The 21182-nt window shown below is 45.0% G+C and overlaps 2 protein-coding genes across 6 annotated transcripts in view; one reads left to right on the forward strand and one right to left on the reverse strand.

Annotated features, from left to right (window-relative positions):
• The window catches only part of NIM1K (NIM1 serine/threonine protein kinase), a 28561-nt gene extending 25208 nt beyond the window's left edge, over positions 1–3353 (forward strand). For all 4 annotated transcript variants that reach the window (XM_063421401.1, XM_063421402.1, XM_063421403.1 and 1 more), the window contains one exon: positions 1889–3353. In XM_063421401.1, the coding sequence (XP_063277471.1) occupies positions 1889–2638 (750 nt within the window). In that variant the 3' untranslated portion in view covers positions 2639–3353. The remainder of the gene's footprint in view (positions 1–1888) is intronic.
• A 920-nt stretch (positions 3354–4273) lies between these two features.
• Positions 4274–15577, reverse strand: HMGCS1 (3-hydroxy-3-methylglutaryl-CoA synthase 1). Of its 2 annotated transcripts, none has more exons than XM_063421399.1 (10): positions 15440–15577; positions 10588–11045; positions 10084–10209; positions 9407–9571; positions 8532–8700; positions 8246–8416; positions 7350–7456; positions 6882–7007; positions 6459–6622; positions 4274–6060 (listed from the first exon to the last, which is right to left on the reverse strand). In XM_063421399.1, the coding sequence occupies exons 2-10, from the start codon at positions 11033–11035 to the stop codon at positions 5968–5970; spliced, it is 1569 nt and encodes a 522-aa protein (XP_063277469.1). In that variant the 5' UTR covers positions 11036–11045; positions 15440–15577; the 3' UTR covers positions 4274–5967. The 2 variants fall into 2 exon arrangements, with proteins under 2 accessions (XP_063277469.1, XP_063277470.1); XM_063421400.1 differs by lacking the exon at positions 15440–15577 and adding an exon at positions 12243–12391.
• Positions 15578–21182: the final 5605 nt, after the last annotated feature.

Consider the following 21182-nt stretch of genomic DNA (forward strand, 5'->3'; position numbering starts at 1 on the left):
GAAAAGCAAAACAGCACTAGCAAAGCTGTGTTAAAGGTATCTGAGTGTTTTCACATCCACCTCAAGTTACTGCCTCTCTGTTGACAGGTTTTAGGAGGAGACTGAACTGGAAACACCTGGAATTCCACGTGGTGGGTGGAATCACCCTTTTAGCACCAGTGTTCTGTTTGCTTTGATGTGCTGTTAGCACCAGTGAACAAAGCTTTATTTCTTCCTTCCCTGTTTCAAAACATAGGATCAGTCACTCTTCCGCTTCCAGAGAGGCTGGTTAGGTGTTGGAAACATCCGGCTTGCTTATTAATGAATGTGGGAGTCTGTCACCTAAAGACAGTCAGTTCCTGGTCCTCACTTCGGTGCAAATCTGTGAGGTTAACACCCAACAAGTCACTTCATGTCTAGTCTTCAGTATATATGTTTAGGTTGATGCTATTTGTGTAGAGCCCAAAGCATTTTGTCAAGGCAGAAAAGGAGCAATTGACTACTTCGGTACATCTTCTCTAAAACTTGCAGAGTAATTACAGCTACTAAAAAAAAAAAACAAACCCAAACCAAAAAACCAAACCAACCAAACAAAAACCCCCAAACAACAACAACAACAACCAAACAAACAAACCAAACCACGGAGAACTGTTCTACAAGTCTGAGAAACAGCATTTGTTAAAATTGGCTCAGGATGCCCTCCGGTGGCTCCTGTCCTCCTTGTCACATAATAGCTTCTGGCGAAGTCAGAAACAAGGGCGTTCCCAGGTCAGACGTCTAGAGATTGCATGGCACATTACTCGTGGCTTACATAAACAGCATGCATTTCTTACGTATTTTGATAAAATGATCATATGTGCTTTAAGTGGTGGATTAACTTCAACATTTTATCCACAGCCCAGGAACCCTGCAGCTACAGGACCTGAATTTACATTTCAAAATTACACCATGTCTATTTCTTAGAAACACTGAGCTGGCCAAGGTCTTTCTTTGTGCACAGAGACTTCTGCTCATTCCACTTTTGCTGAGCCATCACATCCAGGTTACATAAATCCCATCTCCCTGCTGTCAGTCCACAAGGACAGAGGATCCCTGGCTGTTACTGATGAGAGTTGAAATAGGATGCCAAAGGGTTTCTTTATAGCCTCCAGATACTGTAGAATGTTACTCCAAAGGATAAGGCAAAGAGTGCTCATCCATTCCTTCTAGTTATTCCAAAGATGAAGCTAAACTCTTACTTAATCAAGACAGGTATGTTGTGACTAAACAGAGCAAATTCTGTTTTGAGTTTTAGCTACTACTGCCATTTCCAAGGGGAAAAAGTAGAAGTTATGGTGTGTGTATGTATTACAGATTTCTAAAACTAGAACACCACTAAACTTGGTTGTCCTGCAACATGAAGCCCAACTCTGTGGTCCTTTTCTCCTGCCACCACCAGTTCCTCATAGGACATTAGATTGCAGAATGTAATGGTAGCAAATTTCTTACTTTGTTATCCACCACCACAATCTGTGATAATGTTAAATTGGTGAACTAATGTTTAAATCTGTAAGTTACACATAGTAACTGCAAAAACAAGTGCTGTGAACCCTAAAAAATACAGATTTTGCACATGAAGGTGTCTAATTTTGTAGGATTAGCCATGCTGCCCTCGCACATTTGCTTCATGAAAATAGTTGCTATTAGTTAACAAGTTGAGAGTGCTGTGCTTAAAAAATCCCAGCATCCTTCTTCCCCCCATACTCAATTGTTTTTGTATCTTTGGAGAACTAAGTTAGATTTGTTTAATATTTTTCCAATACTAGTTTCTGAATTTGCCCAAGATAACTCCCTTTCTCCTTCAGGATAATTAACCAGTTGGAGGTAGCCATTAAGAACTTTCTGTTCAACTTTTCCTCTTCTTCCACAGCATGACAATAATATCATTCACCGGGACCTGAAAGCAGAAAATGTCTTCTACGCCAGTAACACCTGTGTTAAAGTGGGGGACTTTGGATTCAGCACAATAAGTAAAAGAGATGAAACTTTAAAAACTTTCTGTGGCTCTCCTCCTTATGCCGCTCCTGAACTCTTCCGAGATGAAAACTATATTGGCATCTACGTAGACATCTGGGCCCTGGGAATCCTCTTGTACTTCATGACGACAGGTAGCATGCCATTCCGGGCAGATACAGTAGGCAAACTGAAAAAGTGCATTCTTGAAGGGACATACACTTTGCCTCCCTGCCTCTCAGAAAATTGCCAGAAACTGATAAAAGGAGTCCTTCAGCCAGTACCAACCAAGCGATACTCTGTTAAACTGATTATGAACAGTGAATGGATGCAAGGAATACAGTTCCCCAAACCTTTACAGACATTTAACTTGGATCCTAAGTATTTATCAGACATCAGTACACTCAAAGAAGAAGAAATTGAAGTGAAAAATATTCTGGAAGACCTGGGAATCACAGAACAGCACATTCAAAACAACCGGGGAAGAGACGCACGCAGCTCCATAACGGGGGTCTACAGAATTGTGTTGCACAGAGTACAGAAGAAAAGGGCACTTGAATCTGTTCCTATCATGTCCCAGCCAGATCCAAAAGAAGAAGACTTGAGGAATGGAATCACTTCTTACAGTGGCATTAAGCACACATCCAAGCTGTGTTCTATTTTATAAAATTGCACTGCAGGCTTTATGCTTAGCACATTTGACAAAGGGGATTATTCACTTATCCTTAAGCTGTAGTGTTACATTTTTTTGTAATTTTTGAATAAACCAAAAATGCCTCATTTTCTTTGCATTTCTCAATTGACAGTGAAGCACTCAAAAACAGCTCTTGTGCATTCGTTTGACCCTTTCTCCAGACACTTGGTATAGCCAGTGCAAGAACCCAGTAACTGAAAAGATGATGAGTGAAGGGGACTTTAATAAAACACCATGCTACAGCACTTAACCCATTTGGGAGATTCTCTGCACAGCATGCAACAGCTAACTTCTGAAAAGCTGCATTTAAGCTCAACACAACTTTATCACTGCAAACCAGGACAGTTTTTCCTGAGAACTAAATTTAAGCAGAGACCAGACCATAATCTAAACAATTGCAAATTCTGCCTTTGAACTTCATCAAATTTAGCAAGGTAATTTTTAAAAAGCATTTTATTTTCTTTCCAGAAACATCAAAGCTGTTGGTGGCTGCAGCTCCCAACCTGCCATGATTCCAGAAGACAGATCAGGATTCAGTACTTCAACCCTGCATGTGCGGGTGCCTGACTGGTTGGGCTGCCATCAATTATCCTTCTGACACCTTCCACTGCTTGCACAATTTGCCAGTCTGGAACTGCTTGGACTCCAGCTGCACTCCAATAAAGAAAGATTTAAGTATTCTCCAAAACCCATGTAGTTTTAAGTTCTTGCCTTAGCCCTTGGTACCTGTAACTGAATGCAAGCAGCAGCAAAATGTGCTTATATTCACTGAGCATTACAGGCTTGTCCTCACTTCTGCTATCCCGCTTTGGCAACCAAAGCTGGCAAGAAAGCTGATTCTGACACTTGATCACTGCAAGTTAAAAGTTGGACATTCTGACAACTCCAGTTTGTCTGAGCATCACCCAAATGCAGATGCTCCAAATTTCAGCTTTAATTGCTTACCCTACACTTAGATCTTCAACAGCATCAATTCCAGTGCACGGGACAAGTGTGGCTCTCTGAACAGGAACAGCTGACATGCCTAAGCTAAGAGGTAGAACCTATGAGTTTAGGTAAAGTAAGATACCCAATGCAACGTGTCTGCAGGTACAGCTGGTGCTTTCACATTTAAAGGCAGGATGCCTTATCTGTTATGATGCCAGTGAGACAATCACTTCAGTTTAGAGAGAATAATTCATATAAATGAGCAATGGAATGGCTCTGAAAAGCCACATATGGGAAACTGGACTGAGTGAGGCTGAGGTGTGTACAAAGCAAGAACCAAGCCTCTTTCAGAGATTTTCTGAGGGTAATAAAACACCAATTTTTATAAAACAGTAATTAACTCCATTTCATAAAGTGGGTATTAATTCCTCCACTATAAACAGTTTCCATATAAAAGCATTTTAAGTTATCTTGAAACATGGCCCTGAAAAGGTTGTTTTATACCAGCCTAAGCAACTCTTTTTTCCACTTTTGTAATGAAATGACACTAAGAAGAAAGATGCAGAATGTCCACACAACTTGTGAACCCACAACTCTGGGTTTTTACCAGAGCCAGCTTCCTCTTTCCTGTTAAAGAAAAAGAAATCCATCCTAAAAAACCAACAAGTCAGCACTACTCCAACAGGTTTCAAATATCTCAAACTTTATTTTATTAAAGGATCAGCCACACAGACCTGAGGCCTGTGCCAGTCGCTTACTTCTTGGCTTGTCCACTGCCAGCAATGGACTTTGTTCCATGACAGTTTGTTTTACAGGTGCCAAGGTTAAGTTTCATGAGGGCAACCTAAACCAAAATACTTGCAAACACTATCATCATGCATTGTTCCATCATTTTCAGCAGAACAAACAGATTAGTATTCATCAATTTATAATAAACAACTATTTTACCAAGGCTTGACTGTACAAATACAGCAAGTTATCAAATCCTAGTGAGTGACAGGTAATACAAACACTTCATTACACACACACAAAAAATGTAATTAACAGAAATCATTTTTGCTACTTTATATTAGATAATGTAGCTTTGCAGAATTAGCAAAGAAACAAATTCAATGAAACTTCATTCTGTACATTAGCTCAACTTAAATATATATATATATAGATAGGTATGTATGTATATATATATATATTACAAGCTTAAAAGGCTCATATCATAGTTCATTTCCAATCTGGGCTTTAAAAATCTACCAGAATGGACTCCCCATAACCACTGTATATCTATCTACTGCTTGCAAAATGGATAGCTTTAGCTCGCACGTTGGGAAAGGGGGAAAGAAATAAAAGACTCCACTCCTACAGTATTACCAATAGTGAGAAGGACTTCAAAGTACAAAGCCAAATGCAAAGCTAGAGAGAGTCTTTTAGAAATGTAGTATATAAAGACAACGAATAGGCTAGAGTTTCAGACAAAGTGATGAACATCACTCTCTTCCTTTGTTTGCCAATTAAAACAGCTCCACATTAGCTCTAAATTTTATTTGAAAATTCTGCTGTCTTGGATATTGTACGAAACAATCCATTATGGTGCCAAATAAATGATCCCCTTACTTTAGAATAAAAAAATTACTACCTGCCTTCTTCATCTTTCCTCCCAGTCTCCTGTGACTTGAAATGCAGATATAAAACACATAAGATGTTAGGAGGAATTACACAGCAACACAGTGGATCACAGAGTTTCTTCTACGAAAACCACTTGTCAGCCTAGCTGTTCTTGATCCAGTCATTTTGACAGGGAAGAGAGATTCTATTCCAGCAACGGATGGTTCTTGGTTCTACGCCTGTCCCAAAGCAATGGGGTGATGGGAGCCAGACTCGGGGATGAAAGGGAAGGTGATAAAGTGAAAGAGAATTGCAGTATTCAGAAGGTTGACTGTTTATTGTCAAGGCACTGAGAACCCTAACATTAAAAGCTTGGACTATTTTGCACAGATTTGAGTACTAGTAGAAGTTAACAGTGTAGGTTTCAAGTCATTTTACATGGAAGAGCAGGCAGAAGATTCCTTTTTTTTTCTTTCTTTCTTTGTAATAGACTACAGCTACTCCTCAGCAATTGAAAAAGTTCAGACATGTTAAGGAATCCCCACAGCACCTGGCAAGTCCCTCTATCTCCAATATACTCCTGATTTTAGTGTTCTGAAAGTACTATAAAATCAGCACACCATATTATGATTTTTTTCAAGGAGCCTAAACAGTTTTTTCATGCTCCAGTTAAGTACTATTGTACACTGAAACTTCAGTGCTACTGCAATCCTTTTTCTCTCTCTCTCTCACCCTGCCCTCACACCTCGTTTCTTTCCCCACCTCACAGAGGTATCTTAATGCTCCCCATTGGAAATGGCGACAGTAACGCCTTCAGATTCTGTTGTTGCAGGGATTCTTGGCACTTTCTTAGCAGGGCTTGGGATGTGCTAAGAAGAAGGGAAAAAAAACATTAAATACAGTTTTCTAGTTCACAGACATTCATACTTCATGGCTAGTCCAACTCTCAAACAACATTCATGCTACAATGGACGGCTTGGCCTTAAGTCAATCAAATTCGTCATGCTTCATGCAAACAGATTGTGTGAGAAGAGCCAGTTTGTTCTTCTTTCATTCTTGTGCAGTTTCGTTCTCTTTATGATGAAATGTACTTTTTAAAATCGCAGTTTCAACCTTTTACTTCTGGCTTGTACGTTACACGTGTTAACAAAGTATTCAATGTAACTCATAAAACCACTTCCTCTTAACATACATGCAACATGCTAAGACAAACATGTAAATGGTTCCACCATTTACATCAAACTTTAAAAGAGTGCTGAGTGTTCACCTCATGAACAACGCCTGGGTGGACAACTCCAACTCTTGCTTCCAGAGGTCCATCACTCATGAGTGGGCGCCGGGCGTAAGTTCTCCTGTGTTTTTCATCCACACGCACAAGGTACCATGTTCCTTCAAAGAGATCCTCTACTGAACACTGTGGAATATAATTGGCTGTAAGAAAGGGAATAACACGTTGTTAGTTGTTTCCTGGTAAGAGTTTTACTCAACACAGGCATTTGCAGATTGGATGCATGACACAGAAAAAACAAGCCAGCATTTTTACTGCAGACATGTTGAGCCAAATGAACACAAGCTACTCAGAAGCAGAAAGGGTTGGACATTTCCTTCATTCTACACCCTAATCAGGTGGATTAAGTGATAAGCACTTTGCTCTAGGACCAGGAATGATTGACATTTATTAGGTTCTTACCCAAATGATGTGTTTCCTGTCTGAGTTTCATGTTTTCAGCAAAGACATCAGGTGCAATACATTTTCTTGAGTCAAGTCTTGTTTTGAGATCAGAAAGGCTGGCAGTAATTTTGTCCAGTGCAGAACCTGCAATACAGAATCATCACGTGAGATAGTGTCAGTACTGAGAACTGCACACTAGTATGTGAACATTTCAAGCCCATTCAAAATACTTTGCATTAGAGAATCTGAAGTATTAGTCATTTAAAAATATTCCCAATAACCAACTTAAAACATTTAACAGAGTCTGATGACTACTATTTATTTGTGTGAGGAGACACTTAAACACTCCCTGGAGCTGGAAATTCTCAGTGTGGCACTGCTGTCACTAAGGCACTGCCCTGCAGCTTTCCTTATGCTGGTGGGTTGTGTAACAAGACATCAAGAGCTGAGCAAGGGAGGCAGTTGATATCACCTCCAGTCACTCACCAGGAGTGGCATCCTGTGTAACCCTGATGGAATACAGGGTAGCAGCAAAACCAGAGCCATAGGAGAACACGCTGATTCTCTGTCCTGCAAGCTGCTCTGGGGAGTACCTGAAACATACAACAGCTTGTTAAAGTCAGAATCAAGCCAAAGTGCCAGTTGTAAATAACTAGAAACTACATCTAGCTTTGGAAAAGCCATCAGCAAATTACAGTGTAGCACACATTTAACACACCATGTGCACAAATGCTGACTTTTAAAAACACAAATTCAAATACTGCTGTTACAAGTCTGAAAGCTGCCTAGAGCAAAACATGCTTGAGAAATGCCTGGAATATCATGAAGGTAGACAGATTTCATTCTTATGCAAACTAAAGTAAAAAAAATTAAACACATCTTGGAAGTCAATGTCAGAATAAAGAAAAATAAAGAAAAAAGAAAAAAACAAGAAAACCAGGAAGACTAGTTTAATGTAAACTTGGTATGATTTTGCAAAAGACTGGATTTGAAAAAAAAAATTAATTAAATGCTAATTTAATTTGGCTTTGCTTATTATAAGAAGACAGAGAAGACATTCAGGTTTTTTTCCCACTTCAGGCGTGTTTCTAGGGGAAGGAAGAGGAGGAAATTTGGGCTGGGAACAGACTCTACCTTACAAAAAAGATCTTACTTTGCAAGACAGTAAGCAGCTGTTTTGGATCAGCTTCTGACATAGGCATTTCCAATCTGCTTGTCATTTGAACTGAATGTGTGCACAGAATTGTGTTTTGACTTTAGCTTTCCTGCTTAAGGCAATCTCATAGGAAAAGGTCTCCTAGACAATGCTTTTACAAAAGACTTTCTGAAAAAAACCTTTTTTGACCTTATTCATAAACAGTTTTTCCCAATTTTTGGCTTACTGGGCTAGAAGAGAGGCAAGGCAACCGTAGACTGAAGGGGTATACATATTTCCATTCTGATTGGATACGAGTAATGAAGCTTTGGTCTTCTGATTGAAGAGCTCTGCACTAGCTTTCATAAAAGCTTTTTCCACATCTCTGTCAAAGTATGTATCTTCAAGTTTTATATCCCTGTTCAAATGAGATAAAAAAAGTTCAGAACCAGTTACTAGAACAGCAGAAAGTAAAAACACACGTTGGATGTGTAACAGATTATGTGAATAAGGAAGACAGCAGCGATTCTCACCTGAAAGCTTCCAGACCACTGAAAACCCCAGTTGCTGTTTCTGGGTTCTGGTCACTGAGAAAGTCATTCAGCAAGAGTCTAGCCACAGACTTCTGTACCAGTTTACAGTATGGAGAATGGAAGATCATGAATCCAAAGTCATTCAAGGTGAAACGTCTGTCTGTCCCCTCTGGAAGTGGCAGAAGTGTTGTGTTACAACCTATGTTTAGTACTCACTTCAATTACAGAAATAAAGCAGGGACCTGGCAGGACACTAGTCATCATAACATGTTGGTATAGAAGAGACACAAACATACAAGTGGCACTAACTACTGCTGTCAAGTGCGCTTAACACACTGCACTGCTTCTATTTGAGAATTATTTTTTTACCACCTTTTGGACCAGCTAACAATGTTTGCTCTTTCTCTAGAACAAAAAGCTGCTTAACAGAATCTCTGTATTTCTACCCAGCATTTTGACATAATAATCTGATAAATTTGCTTCTCGTCACACCTATGCCTTTTAGTATAATTGAAGCAATTACTAAACATATTGGGTTAAAAAAATCAGTATAATTACGTAACATTTAAATATTAACCTAAGTTTCTTAAAAGCCTGGATGGAGGTGGGTAATAGTATGCTTCTCACCAAGGCATTGTATGTTACACCCACAAATGCCTGTAGAGGCTACAGCTTACAGACTGTCAGGAATTTAGCCATGCCAGAACAGAAATAAATAATTTCTTCCAGGAGATGGCAAATATTTCAATCACTTTGGAACATACAAACATAAAGAGACTCACAGACTAGTTTCTAGATCAGATACTAAAACTGTCTGTGTATTACACACTCCAGCATCTGCCAATCTTGCAGTGTCATCAGGAGAGGCTACGCACCCTTTTGCCACTGGGCATGGATTTTGTTGCGATAGACGGTGTAGCAGCGGTCTAACGCACTGAGGTAGCACTGTATGGAGAGCTTGCCATCCACCACAGGGTATTCAGAGACCATGTCTGGTTTGTAGAAGTCATAGGCATGCTGCATGTGGGTTCCACGCAGCCCTGGTGGAGAGGAACCCATGAAAGTTGTACGTTAGTTTATTCAGCTGCTTCGAGTCAATTGGGACGTGTCAGCTGGCACACGGGGGAAAAGAAGCAGTTTTGGGCCCAGTTCAGCAGTTTTTCATGGCACTTCTGGCCTTTTAAGGTAAGGTTTCACACAGCCCTCAATTGCCTGTAGAGTAGAGTAGGACTGAACATGACAAACACATGCAATAAAGGACTCTTATATTGTCCTGGAAATAGAATGTTGTCTTTTTCGGCTCTAGTATTACTCTATCAATTTTACTGGAGAATCATCAAGGAAATAAACCAATAGGAACACCTCTGATTGTTCCCTGCTGCATCCTGTAACTGCACTTGTCAGAGTTAGCCCAGAGCAAGAGGAGACAAGTAACAATTTCTGACATTAGTGGAGTTAATCTGCTGCTTCAGCAAGGCACAAACTGCAGGGAAACTCCAGGGCAAACGCAGTGACCTGACCTGAACAGTGCACGTTCTCCCGCAGGACTCACCTCTCTCAAAAATCAACGGTGCATTTGGGCCAACCAGCATTGCAACAGCACCAGCTCCCCCCGTGGGTCTGGCATTTCCAGAGGCATACACAGCAATGTCTCCAGCCACCACGAGGGCATAGCGTCCTGGGAAGAACACACAGGAAAAACACTGAGAAGGAGCCACGAGTCTGGCACATATTAACATCCATCAGCAATTTTTAGACTTCAGTTATTGAGGAGGTGACACCAAGATTACAGGGCTCTTCAATTTTGACTTTTCTCCCACATTTCAACTGGCAATCACCAAAATTTATGGAAGACCTTTACATTAGTAGCTAGGTCATTATTCTTCACACTGTAACTGAACCACTGATAAATGCCCAGGGCATTTAAGAAAAAGATTTCAGAAGAGGAAAACAGTTTACCCTCTGGATTTTATATGGTTAAGCATGACCACTATCACTGTAGGGTAGACTGATACAAGGATGATGTAAGAATTCAAACAAAACACCCTTGACTTACCATCCCAGGAACTGGACTCAATCCAGTTAATAGCATTAAAAAGAGCTGCAGTGCCTCCATAACATGCATTGGTGGTGTCGATTCCTTCTACATCTGTATTACCAGACTCTTCAAAAAGCTGCATCAGGACAGTCTTCACAGACTTTGATTTGTCAATTATGGTCTCCGTTCCAACTTCTAATCTCCCAATACAATCATAGGAAAGGTTGTTCCTCTCCATGAGCTTCTGAACCACAGTCAAGCAGAGGGAATTGATATCCTCACGGTCAGAGCAGAACCCCATCCTTGCCTGGCCAAGCCCAATGGTGTACTTCCCAGCATCTACACCATCATACTTCTCCAGCTCTGTCTGGTCAACATACTGAGAGGGAAAATATATTTCCAGTGCCACAATTCCCACATCTTTGGGCCAACAGGATTCAGCATTCACTGGAAGAGACCCAGGCATCGTGGCAGATCTTTAAGAAAAAAAAAAAAGAAAACCACAAAACCATGTGATTTACTCACATATATTTAGAGGAAACTACTTTCAGTTCTTGTAATTATACGGAAAAAATTGTGCTGCATGTACTCTGTAAGGTCATTTGCAAAAGGCAAGCTTTTGTCTCTGGTGAAGTTTTGGTACAAGCATATTGTAGACATCGTTAGAGCTTTATATGATTTTTTTAATTAAGTGAAAATACAGATTTCAGCCCTGGAGATGAACAGATGTAGCTTAAGCCCAAGCTGTCTCTCTGAAGCAAAATACACACTTACCGACTGTTAAATGCTTGAGAAATTAATGTTCTTACTTCTGCTTATATGCAAAGTTTCAGCTTTGCATATAACCAAGCTAGAAACACTGGATATTTTTATTAGCATTGCTAGTTGAAAACCCCTACTAGAAAATCATTGTCTTAAAACAGGCTAGGACTCTTCAAAACAATTTTTAAACAGCCACAGGTCACTTTGTTTTGTTTATACTTGCAATAAGACAGCATTATTTCTGTGTAGGGTTTGTTTTATGGTTTTTGTTTTCAAGGGGTGTAGGTGTTCTTTTCGGGTTTTTTATTTGTTGCATACTCTATTTTGGCATTCCAGAACACTGGAACTCCTAATACCATGCCTGGAGTAATATTTCCTGGGCTGAGATGAACAGTGTTCTCCCTGATAGGCCGAGTTTCCTTATTCTAACCCCACAACTTTCCTCTCACCGCACGTGAGAATTTACTACTCCCAAGGACACCCTACACCCCATTACCCCAACCCTCCCTCAATTACACAGGCATCATCCTCTTCGGCGTACATCCTGACAGGGCACCCGTCCCTTCCGGGCCCAGCTCCAAGCTTCCAGAAGCCAGGACAAGCTGCGTAAAGGGACAAAGAACGGCCCTACAGCGCACTGAGAGGTTTTAAGCAAAAGAACCAATTTCGCCTTGCTTGTGTCCCCCGCTGCCGCCGCCCCCACCTCAAGGTTATCCATAACCCACCCAGGAGCCAGGGGGGAGCCACGGGAATGTGTGTACAGGGGGTCACAAAGCGCCCCAACCGCAGGCTAGGCTGAGCTGAGCCGAGCCGAGCCGAGCCGAGCCCAACCCAGCCTAGCCCGGCCCCGCTCGGCCGCCCTCTGGCCGCCCCCATCAGCCCCTGACCCCGCCGCGCCGCCCGCCTCTCACACGCTGCGGAATCCCATGGCCGGCTCCTGCCGCCGCCGTGCGCATGCGCGCCGCGGGCAGTGCGCCTGCGCAGCAGCGGCCACCCCGCCCAGCGCGAGGCGCGGGCAGCGCCGGGACGGCGCGCTCGGCACGGGGCGCAAACCGCGGCAGGAAACTGAGCTGAATGCGCCAGCGCCCAAAGTGCTGGGGAGGCTTGGGGAGGCTCCAGGTGGGGTCTTGGCTTCGTTTGTTTGTTATTTTGGACCATCCCTCGGCACCTCGCTTCTACTTCCAAAGTGCCGTATCGCCGTTTCTTGCTTTAAACTAGACAGATAAAAAAAAAAACAAACAAAAAAAACAACCAAACAACCCACAAACTGAGCAAAACCATGATCATTCCTGCCTCCTGGAAGCTGTCGGGCAGGATTTTGGATTTGCTGTGCAGCAGCAGGCCGATGCTCTTAGGGGAGTAGCTGTCACCAGTTCACTACAGCCACGGCCGGGGTTGGGCGTGTGCTGCTCCGAGGAGCAGGGCATGTCCCTGCTCAGCAGCGCCCCGAACGAGGCACGGGGACACAGAGCAGCGCGGGGGTCCAAAACTGGGCTGCAAGAGCTTTTATCCCGAACCTGCACAGGCCCCGCAGGAAGATTTCTGGCTCCCATATGAGCGTAGACACACTGCCCACAGAGAGATCCCAAGGTTCCAGCTGGAAAAGGGGCTTTGGGGTACAGTTCTCTTTTTGGCACAAAACACCTCATTTTCTTCAAAAACCAAATTCCAGCTCATCAATGTCTGGCAGCTGTGCTGAGGGTGAGCCATGTACCCGGAATAGAGCTCACTACTGCTCCAAGGGCCAGAAAGCTTAAAGTTGGAGGCTGCAAAGAATCTCAAAAGGCTTAACCTTTTTTAAGATGTCTAAATTTTTAAAATGTCTAATTTTTAAAAATCAGTGACTATCAGTTTGGGTTGGAAGGGACCTTAGAGATCATCTCCTTCCAACCCCCCTGCTCATGGGCCAGCACACCTTCCACTAGACGAAGTTGCTCAATGTATCCAGCCTAGCTTTAAACACTTCCAGGGATGGGGCATTCACAGCTCCTCTGGGCAAACTGTGCCAATGCCTCACCACTCTCACTCACAGTAAAGAGTTTCTCCCCCTCATCTCATCTAAACATACTGTCTTTCAGTTTGAAACCATTCTCCCTTGTCCTGTCACTACATGGTCTTGCAAGAAGTCCCTCTCCCTGTATTTTTCAATAAGCTCAACATAAGTACTGAACGGGTGCAGGGAGGTCTCCCTGAAGCCCGCACAGAGCATGTAATGGACTTGACAAGTAATGGGCATAATAGAACAGCAGCTTTTAACCAGGCAGTGAATTATTGGGAAAATCAGTATGCCAAAAAGAATTGCATTATTAGTGAGAGCTAGTGAAAACCAGTGTTTTCTATGCTTGCTCCTTGCTGAACTTTGAGATGCCAAAACTGGCGTTCAAGTGATATTACTTGCTGCAGTTGTCTCATCAGAAAACCTTGTGCAGAACACAACTAAAGGGAGGGTGTTTATGTTGTGTTCCTAGGTTCACCAAATACCAAGCTCATCAGTCACACTTAGTAGGGTGGCAGTCTGGGCTACTGGACTGTTGCTGCCATGAGCAGCAGTTTTATAAGCATACGCTGACCACTGAAGGAAATGGGACATACGGCATCTTGAGTCAGTCAGTCATTACAGGAAAAAAAAATTGTTTACTCAGTGTAACACAGACAGTCTTTTGTCTTCCTGGTCAAACAGCAAACAACATCCTATCATTGAGCTTTTCACTGAAAATGAAAACCTTCTCAGAATTATGATTTGTTTTAAAAGAACAAGAACCCCAAATGCTTTGACTTATGGAAATGAGAAACATGCTTTGTTTCGTGTCTCCTTATGATTCTGCTGGGAATGAACGAGAAGCGTAAGACAAGCCACTTTTTTTGGCTTGTGCTACCAGAAACACATTTGCTCCTAACGACTGGTGGCATTATTGTCTTTCTTGGGATTTTGAGCATATAATATCAATAATTTGACTCTGTTATTTCCTGCCCAAGTTTTTAATTCTAACGGAACACTTTACTCAAAGGTGGGAAATAAGTCCCAGCCTTGTTTGCTGTAAGAGATGCCTTTGGCTCCGCAGGAGCGGTGGGACGGGCCGTGCCCGTGGCAGCCCCGGCGGTGACATCACCGACTCGTCCCCGCACGGCCCCGCAGGTAACACCCGCGCCGCCACCAGAGGTCGCCGCGTCCGTCCGGACGGCGGGCACATCCCCGCTGGGCGCGCCGGGGCGGGCCGGACCGGCATCCCCGCGGGATGCTCGCTCACCTCCGTGCGCCGGGATACAGGCACACTGCGGGCACGGAGCCTTGGGCGGAGCCGTGCGGCCCCACCGGCGGGGACGGCGGCACATCCGAGCACGGGGCCCCGTCAGCAACACGGGTGGGCGCCGGGATGCGCACACCCAGCGGCAAACGCCATCAGGAGAGAAAGCGGCGGCATCCCTTGGGGCAGCACCCGGCTGCCTTTGCCTGGGCGGCGAGAGGTGGCGTGGGCAGGGAGACACGCTCGGTCCGCCTTCCCGGGCTTGGGAGGGCGACGCTGTCACGACACTGACAGGCAATTAAGGGACACACTGAAGGTTTCTCGGTTGCCTCCGGGCAGGGACAGAGCCCGGCGGAGCCCCGCAGTAGCCGCTCACCGCGGCTGACACAGCCGGGGGCCTCCTCCGAGGCCAGGACGGGAGGCAGCGGCCGGGACTCCCATCCCGGGATGCGGTTCTTTCGGGAGGCACCTGGTTGCCCGGGCAGTGAGCGTCGCCCGCTCCGCCGCCCCACGGGCCGTGATGCTCTGGGCAGCGGCCGGCGCGGGGTGCGGGATTACACCTAAGTTCGAATACCCTGACACACCTTTTGGGGTTGTTTTTTTATGTCTTTTTTTTTCCCCCTTTTTTTTTTTTTTTTTTTTTAAATTTATTTCCCGCCTGCCGCGCTATGGACGTTCCTCGGAACGCGCTCTCATCCAGTGGAAACCGCTCCCAGCTATGCCGACCCTCTGTGCCGACCCAGCTCTGCCGACCCTGCCTACGGCTCCCACCCAGCCCCGCCGCCCTTCGCGTGCTTCCCCCACGCGGCTCCGCAGCCCTTCGCCCCTTGCCCGAGTGTCTCCACGGCCCGAGCCGCGCTCACCCGTCGGAGGTGATGGCTCCCGGTGTCGTTCCCGATGTCGTTCTTTCCCGACGTCGCTCCCGGTGTGGCTCCACACGCACTCAAGACAGCACCGGCCTCCGGCGGGCGTGCGGCCCCTTTAAGCAGCCGCACCGCCCGCTGCCCGGCGGGCGGCCTGAGCGGCGGCGCCGTCCGCCAATCACAGCCGCGGCCGCGCCAGGTCCTGCCCCCCGCCCGGCGCGCGGCGGGCGGAGCGGGCGGGGGGAATGGCGTGAGAAAGTGACGCGGCGTGGGCAGAGGGCGGTGCGCCAATGGGGACGCGGCAGAGGCGGCGGGCGCCCAATGGGAGCCGTGCGCCTTGCGGGAACAGCCAATGGGAGGGCGCAGCCGACCGCGGGTGAGGGTAGGACGGGCTCGGGCCGGGCGCGAGGCGGTTGCCTGGCAACGGGAGTGTCCGCGTGTCCCGGCCCCAGCCGCGCGGAGTGTCCCGGGCCGGCGCTCCCAGGCCCCGGCGCACCCTGACCCCGGCCCATGCCGGCCCCGCTTTGCCCGGCTCCCGCCCGTCCGGCCCCGACGTGTACCGGCCGTGGCGTGTCCTGACCCCGGCGTGCCCCGGCCGTGGCTCGCACGGGACTCTGCCAGCAGAATTGCTTCACGGAGGATGTGATGGATGTCCTGTCCTGCCCTGCCCTGCCCTGGATCTTCCCGTAACATTTTCGCCCGAGCTCGTTAAATCCTCTGTGTGCCAAGTTGCACATCACGGGGTTGTTGTCTGGCAAATTGGCATTGTGTGGGTTCCTCCTGCCAGCCTTGCTTGCCTCTAGGCCCTGCAATGATTTATTTCCACCTAATCCATTGCTGCACACCCCCAGAGAACTGGGACACAAACCCCTGTTGCAGACGGGAAGCTGCTTGGCAAAAGTCAAATATGAATTGTGTAGCCTGGATAACTGTGTTGTAAACCACTGCTCAAGTCAAGGAAGTGTACTCCCTTACCAGCTGTCGGGTTCTGTGAGATGTGGCTGCTGAAGTCAGCAGAAGACACCACCTTGGTCTCCTCACACCACTCCAGGGTGTTAAACTACCATCTTAGGGGCAGGTAAAAATACTGCTAAGGAAATGGAAAAGCCATAATTGAAAGTGCTAACTCCTGTCCTGTTTGTTCAATCTGTTCGTTGTGCTATTGTCATGCAAAATCATCATGGATTTGTCACATAACTATCTGTAGTGCAAGGATTGAGAAATACACTGAAAAATCAAGATAAGTTTTGTGTGCACATGGTACCCTGCAGTGTCCTGATAAGCTTGTGCCAGTCACTGTTACAAGCTAGTTCCATTTGTTATTCTGAAAAAAACATGTTGACAAAATGCAAACTCCGTAGGTGACGGTGTAGTTACATCATGTAGACACACTGTGTCTACCTCCTGTGCCTACAAGACAAAAAGGACTTGTCAGGAAAGTTCATCTGCTCTGGAACTAGAACTTCAATTCCTTCTTTTCCATTCCTACCACAAAAACAAAACAAAAAACAAAACAAACAAAAAAAACCACCAAAAAACCCAAACAAACAAAAAAACCCCCAACAAAACAAACAAACAAAAACCCCAAAACAACCACAAAAAACCAGTCAACGAACAAAAAACAAAAACAAAACAAAACAAACCCCAAAACACACAAAACCAAGAAATGAGAACCAGAGCTCTATCTTTGTTCCAGACATCAAAATGGGCTTCTTATATCAGCCTCTCAATATGCACTTGGTGGCAAAATGCTTCCTGCCACAGCAAAGCCTGGATTGCCCTGGCTTTACGGAGGAGGTGCTGGGGAGCAGATGGAGCACTCCACTTCCCTGCTTCCTGGGGGCTCAGCTGCCTGTGCACAAGGCCAGCGCTGGTTCCCATGTCTCGGGTAGCCTGGAATGGGGCTGCCCTGGAGCAAGCAGTGTGATGGAGCTGTGAGGAGCCTCCTTGGCCACCTCTTCCCTTTCACTTGGGATCTGTATTCAAACTTGGGCCATTGCCAGAGGGGCACCATGAATGTGCCTGTGCCTGGTATGACCCTTGCAGATCCTGACCCCGTGACTTGAGTTCCCACCTTCACCTCTGACCTACTCATCTCTACAGGCTTGTCTGGAAACACGGTCTCTAGGTTGACCCTGTTTTGCTGTCACTGGGCCTGCTCTAGATGTTTGTTTGGGCACTGTGAGTGCGTGCCCTTGCTGAGGTCACTGCCCTGCCTGCTGCCTTGTCACTGCTCTGGCTTCATCTGCTCTTTCTGCTCCTGACAATGCAAACCTGCACACCTGGGAGTGTGCACTCTGGTGGGCGGGGTTCCTTCTTATGTCTTATGATAAATGTCTTATTTGCTTTCAAAATGGTGAATCAGAATTGGGTTTTGCAATTTTTTTTGTGCATGTATAGTCAACACTAAATTCAGATCTTAAAAAGAATCTTTATTACATCTTCTACAAATGCCATAAAGAAACCCTGTTTCAAAATTACTAAGATTATGCTGGGGAGGTGATTCATACTGTTGCTTTATTTCCCATGGTCTATTTATCTCTACTCTCTATTTAGAGAGTCACCTGGCCTTTACACTGCTAAAAGCATGGTTTTCGTCTCCTCAGGATGTTTATGGATCCAGATGATAACTGAAATTTATATTAAGTCCAGATGTCCTCCTCTTGCAGACTAAGTTGATGATTAATTCTTTATGGCCTAAGATCTAGACCCTACTTTTTCTTATTAATCAATGTGATTTATTTTATAGTTGTTGTCAATAGTGTTATTCTTCTTATTCAGCTTTATGACAGTATTTGCTTTTCCTGCCACGGACTGTATTACAAGGAAATACTTATAAAAATTACAATTGTTTCTTCACAAGAAAGGATCTGCCTATGTTGCTGTTGCAATAGTCTACAATTGTTTTACACTAATTTCTCATAAGGATTGCATTAATATCATTAAAGTTGTTGGTGAATCTTATTCCAAACCTCTTAATTAATTATAGTTCTGTAACCAAATTGTGCTCCAGACATGTGATTGCGCTATTTCCAGCCCAGCTAGTGAGAATGCAGGTCATTTCTTTTTCATGGCTGTAGAGCTTAACCAGTCTGCCCTAGGAGATAATAAATCAAAAATTGTATTTGCATATTTTGTTGGTAATTTGGACTGATGCACCAAAATGAATGTTACACCTCGGTAACCTTAGAACTGGAAACCTGAGAAAGGACAGGTCGTTTTAATAAAGATGGTACTACCAGAGAAACTCAGCATAACTGAAAATAAAACTGTCTCAGAAAAATGTTCAGGTGTGCTAGTCAGAGGGCAAGCATGTATCCTCTTCCTCTGTTAAAATCCAGCCTGTTTCGGTAAAGAGGGACTTGAATTTGAGCTTCTGTCAACATTTTTCAACTGTGTAAAGGTGTGTGGTAAGTCCTAGCCCAGTACTGTTTTGAAAGAAAAGTGTTTGCAGTCTTATGGCTCTAGTCTGACTTCTAGTTTTAAGCAAGAGTATCAAATTCAGGGTGCTGGTTTTGCCTTAGTAGACACAACAGGTCGTTTGCTTCTGTTTAGCAGTTCTTAAGCAATGCTGTCTGTGATTTTTTTTAAGACTTAAAGGCTGTCACATTAAGTTATTAACTCTTAAAATAAATGAAAAAGCCAGATGATAATAATCTGTTAAGCTGTTTCGTAAAAGTGCTTAAGAGTGCCTTTATTGGAATTCTCAAGAATATTAATTACAAGCCTAATTTGGACTTAATTCAATGGAAGTTACACTTCTAAGCCACAAAAACACTCACTGGAGTTTTCAAATGCATCCAATTACGTCTTTTAGGCACCTAAACCCATTGAAAAGAGAGCTTTATTCAGCATTTTCAGGGAAAACAAAGTAATGTGACCTAATAATCTCTTCCACAAAACAAGATGTTGAGATGATTTTAGTGAAAAAGGCATTGATTTTGTTTTGTTGCCAAGCACAAAATAGCAAAGGTCAAGAATAATGCTCAGGTACAGAGAATATGAGGTCACTCAAGTGAAGGTTTGGAAACTGGAAGATTTTTCTTCTACAAATTTGTGTGTCAGCATTCAGGGATAAATGAATCTGTATGAGGCAGTGGATCTTTCAATTGCTGTTTGGAACTTCATATACCAATATCAGGGAAGAAAGTTTTGTTAGACTTAATGACAGGGAGAAGTTTTTTCCAATTCAATTCCCAAAAGAATGCACAGGAACCAAAACTTGAAATGCAGCTGGCAGCAGGGAGTGGACTTTGTAATCTTATAATCTCTCAGTTTGATCTACTGATTCCAGGAGAACCTGATAGAAGACATCACACTGAAGAAATGGAAGATGTAAACAAAAATATCAAAGCCTGTCTTTTAAAGTAGGTCTAGTAAATGCAAATATTTCAATAACATTTGAGTTGCAGACCCGGTTGGGTCTTAATTTCGAATACAAAGAAGGAATTGCTAAATCGATAAGAATCAAAAATTTGGAGGCCAGAAAAGTTGACAGTACAAAAACAAGTTACCACCTAGCATCTGTGCTGCTTTCCAAATGGGAGAGAGAACTGCAGTTGTGGTACAATCCTACACCTGTCAGAGAACAGGTCTGCGAGCCAAGAGTCTTCCCTTCCCTTCCCTTCCCTTCCCTTCCCTTCCCTTCCCTTCCCTTCCCTTCCCTTCCCTTCCCTTCCCTTCCCTTCCCTTCCCTTCCCTTCCCTTCCCTTCCCTTCCCTTCCCTTCCCTTCCCTTCCCTTCCCTTCCCTTCCCTTCCCTTCCCTTCCCTTCCCTTCCCTTCCCTTCCCTTCCCTTCCCTTCCCTTCCCTTCCCTTCCCTTCCCTTCCCTTCCCTTCCCTTCCCTTCCCTTCCCTTCCCTTCCCTTCCCTTCCCTTCCCTTCCCTGAACTTCCCTGAACTTCCCTTCCCTTCCCTTCCCTTCCCTTCCCTTCCCTTCCCTTCCCTTCCCTTCCCTTCCCTTCCCTTCCCTTCCCTTCCCTTCCCTTCCCTTCCCTTCCCTTCCCTTCCCTTCCCTTCCCTTCCCTTCCCTTCCCTTCCCTTCCCTTCCCTTCCCTTCCTTTCCCTTCCCTTCCCTTCCCTTCCCTTCCCTTCCCTTCCCTTCCCTTCCCTTCCCTTCCCTTCCCTTCCCTGAACTTCCCTGAACTTCCCTGAACTTCCCTGAACTTCCCTGAACTTCCCTGAACTTCCCTGAACTTCCCTAAACTTCCCTTCCCTTCCCTGAACTTCCCTTCCCTTCCCTGAACTTCCCTTCCCTGAACTTCCCTTCCCTTCCCTTCCCTTCCCTTCCCTTCCCTTCCCTTCCCTTCCCTTCCCTTCCCTTCCCTTCCCTTCCCTTCCCTTCCCTTCCCTTCCCTTCCCTTCCCTTCCCTTCCCTTCCCTTCCCTTCCCTTCCCTTCCCTTCCCTTCCCTTCCCTTCCCTTCCCTTCCCTTCCCTTCCCTTCCCTTCCCTTCCCTTCCCTTCCCTTCCCTTCCCTTCCCTTCCCTTCCCTTCCCTTCCCTTCCCTTCCCTTCCCTTCCCTTCCCTTCCCTTCCCTTCCCTTCCCTTCCCTTCCCTTCCCTTCCCAGAACTTTCTTTCCCTCTCCTTCCCACATGGAAAGGTTGTCCCATACTCTAATCCTGTGAATTGCTCTCTCCATAGCACAGCCGTGGAAATTGGGTACAGTCCATGCTGTAGTCAGTATATTGTGAATACACTATACCCCCAAAAAGGTCACCACTTGCATTGATGGCACAGCTCTGA

The sequence above is a fragment of the Prinia subflava genome, chromosome Z, assembly GCF_021018805.1.
Source record: "Prinia subflava isolate CZ2003 ecotype Zambia chromosome Z, Cam_Psub_1.2, whole genome shotgun sequence".
Classification (NCBI taxonomy): domain Eukaryota; kingdom Metazoa; phylum Chordata; class Aves; order Passeriformes; family Cisticolidae; genus Prinia; species Prinia subflava.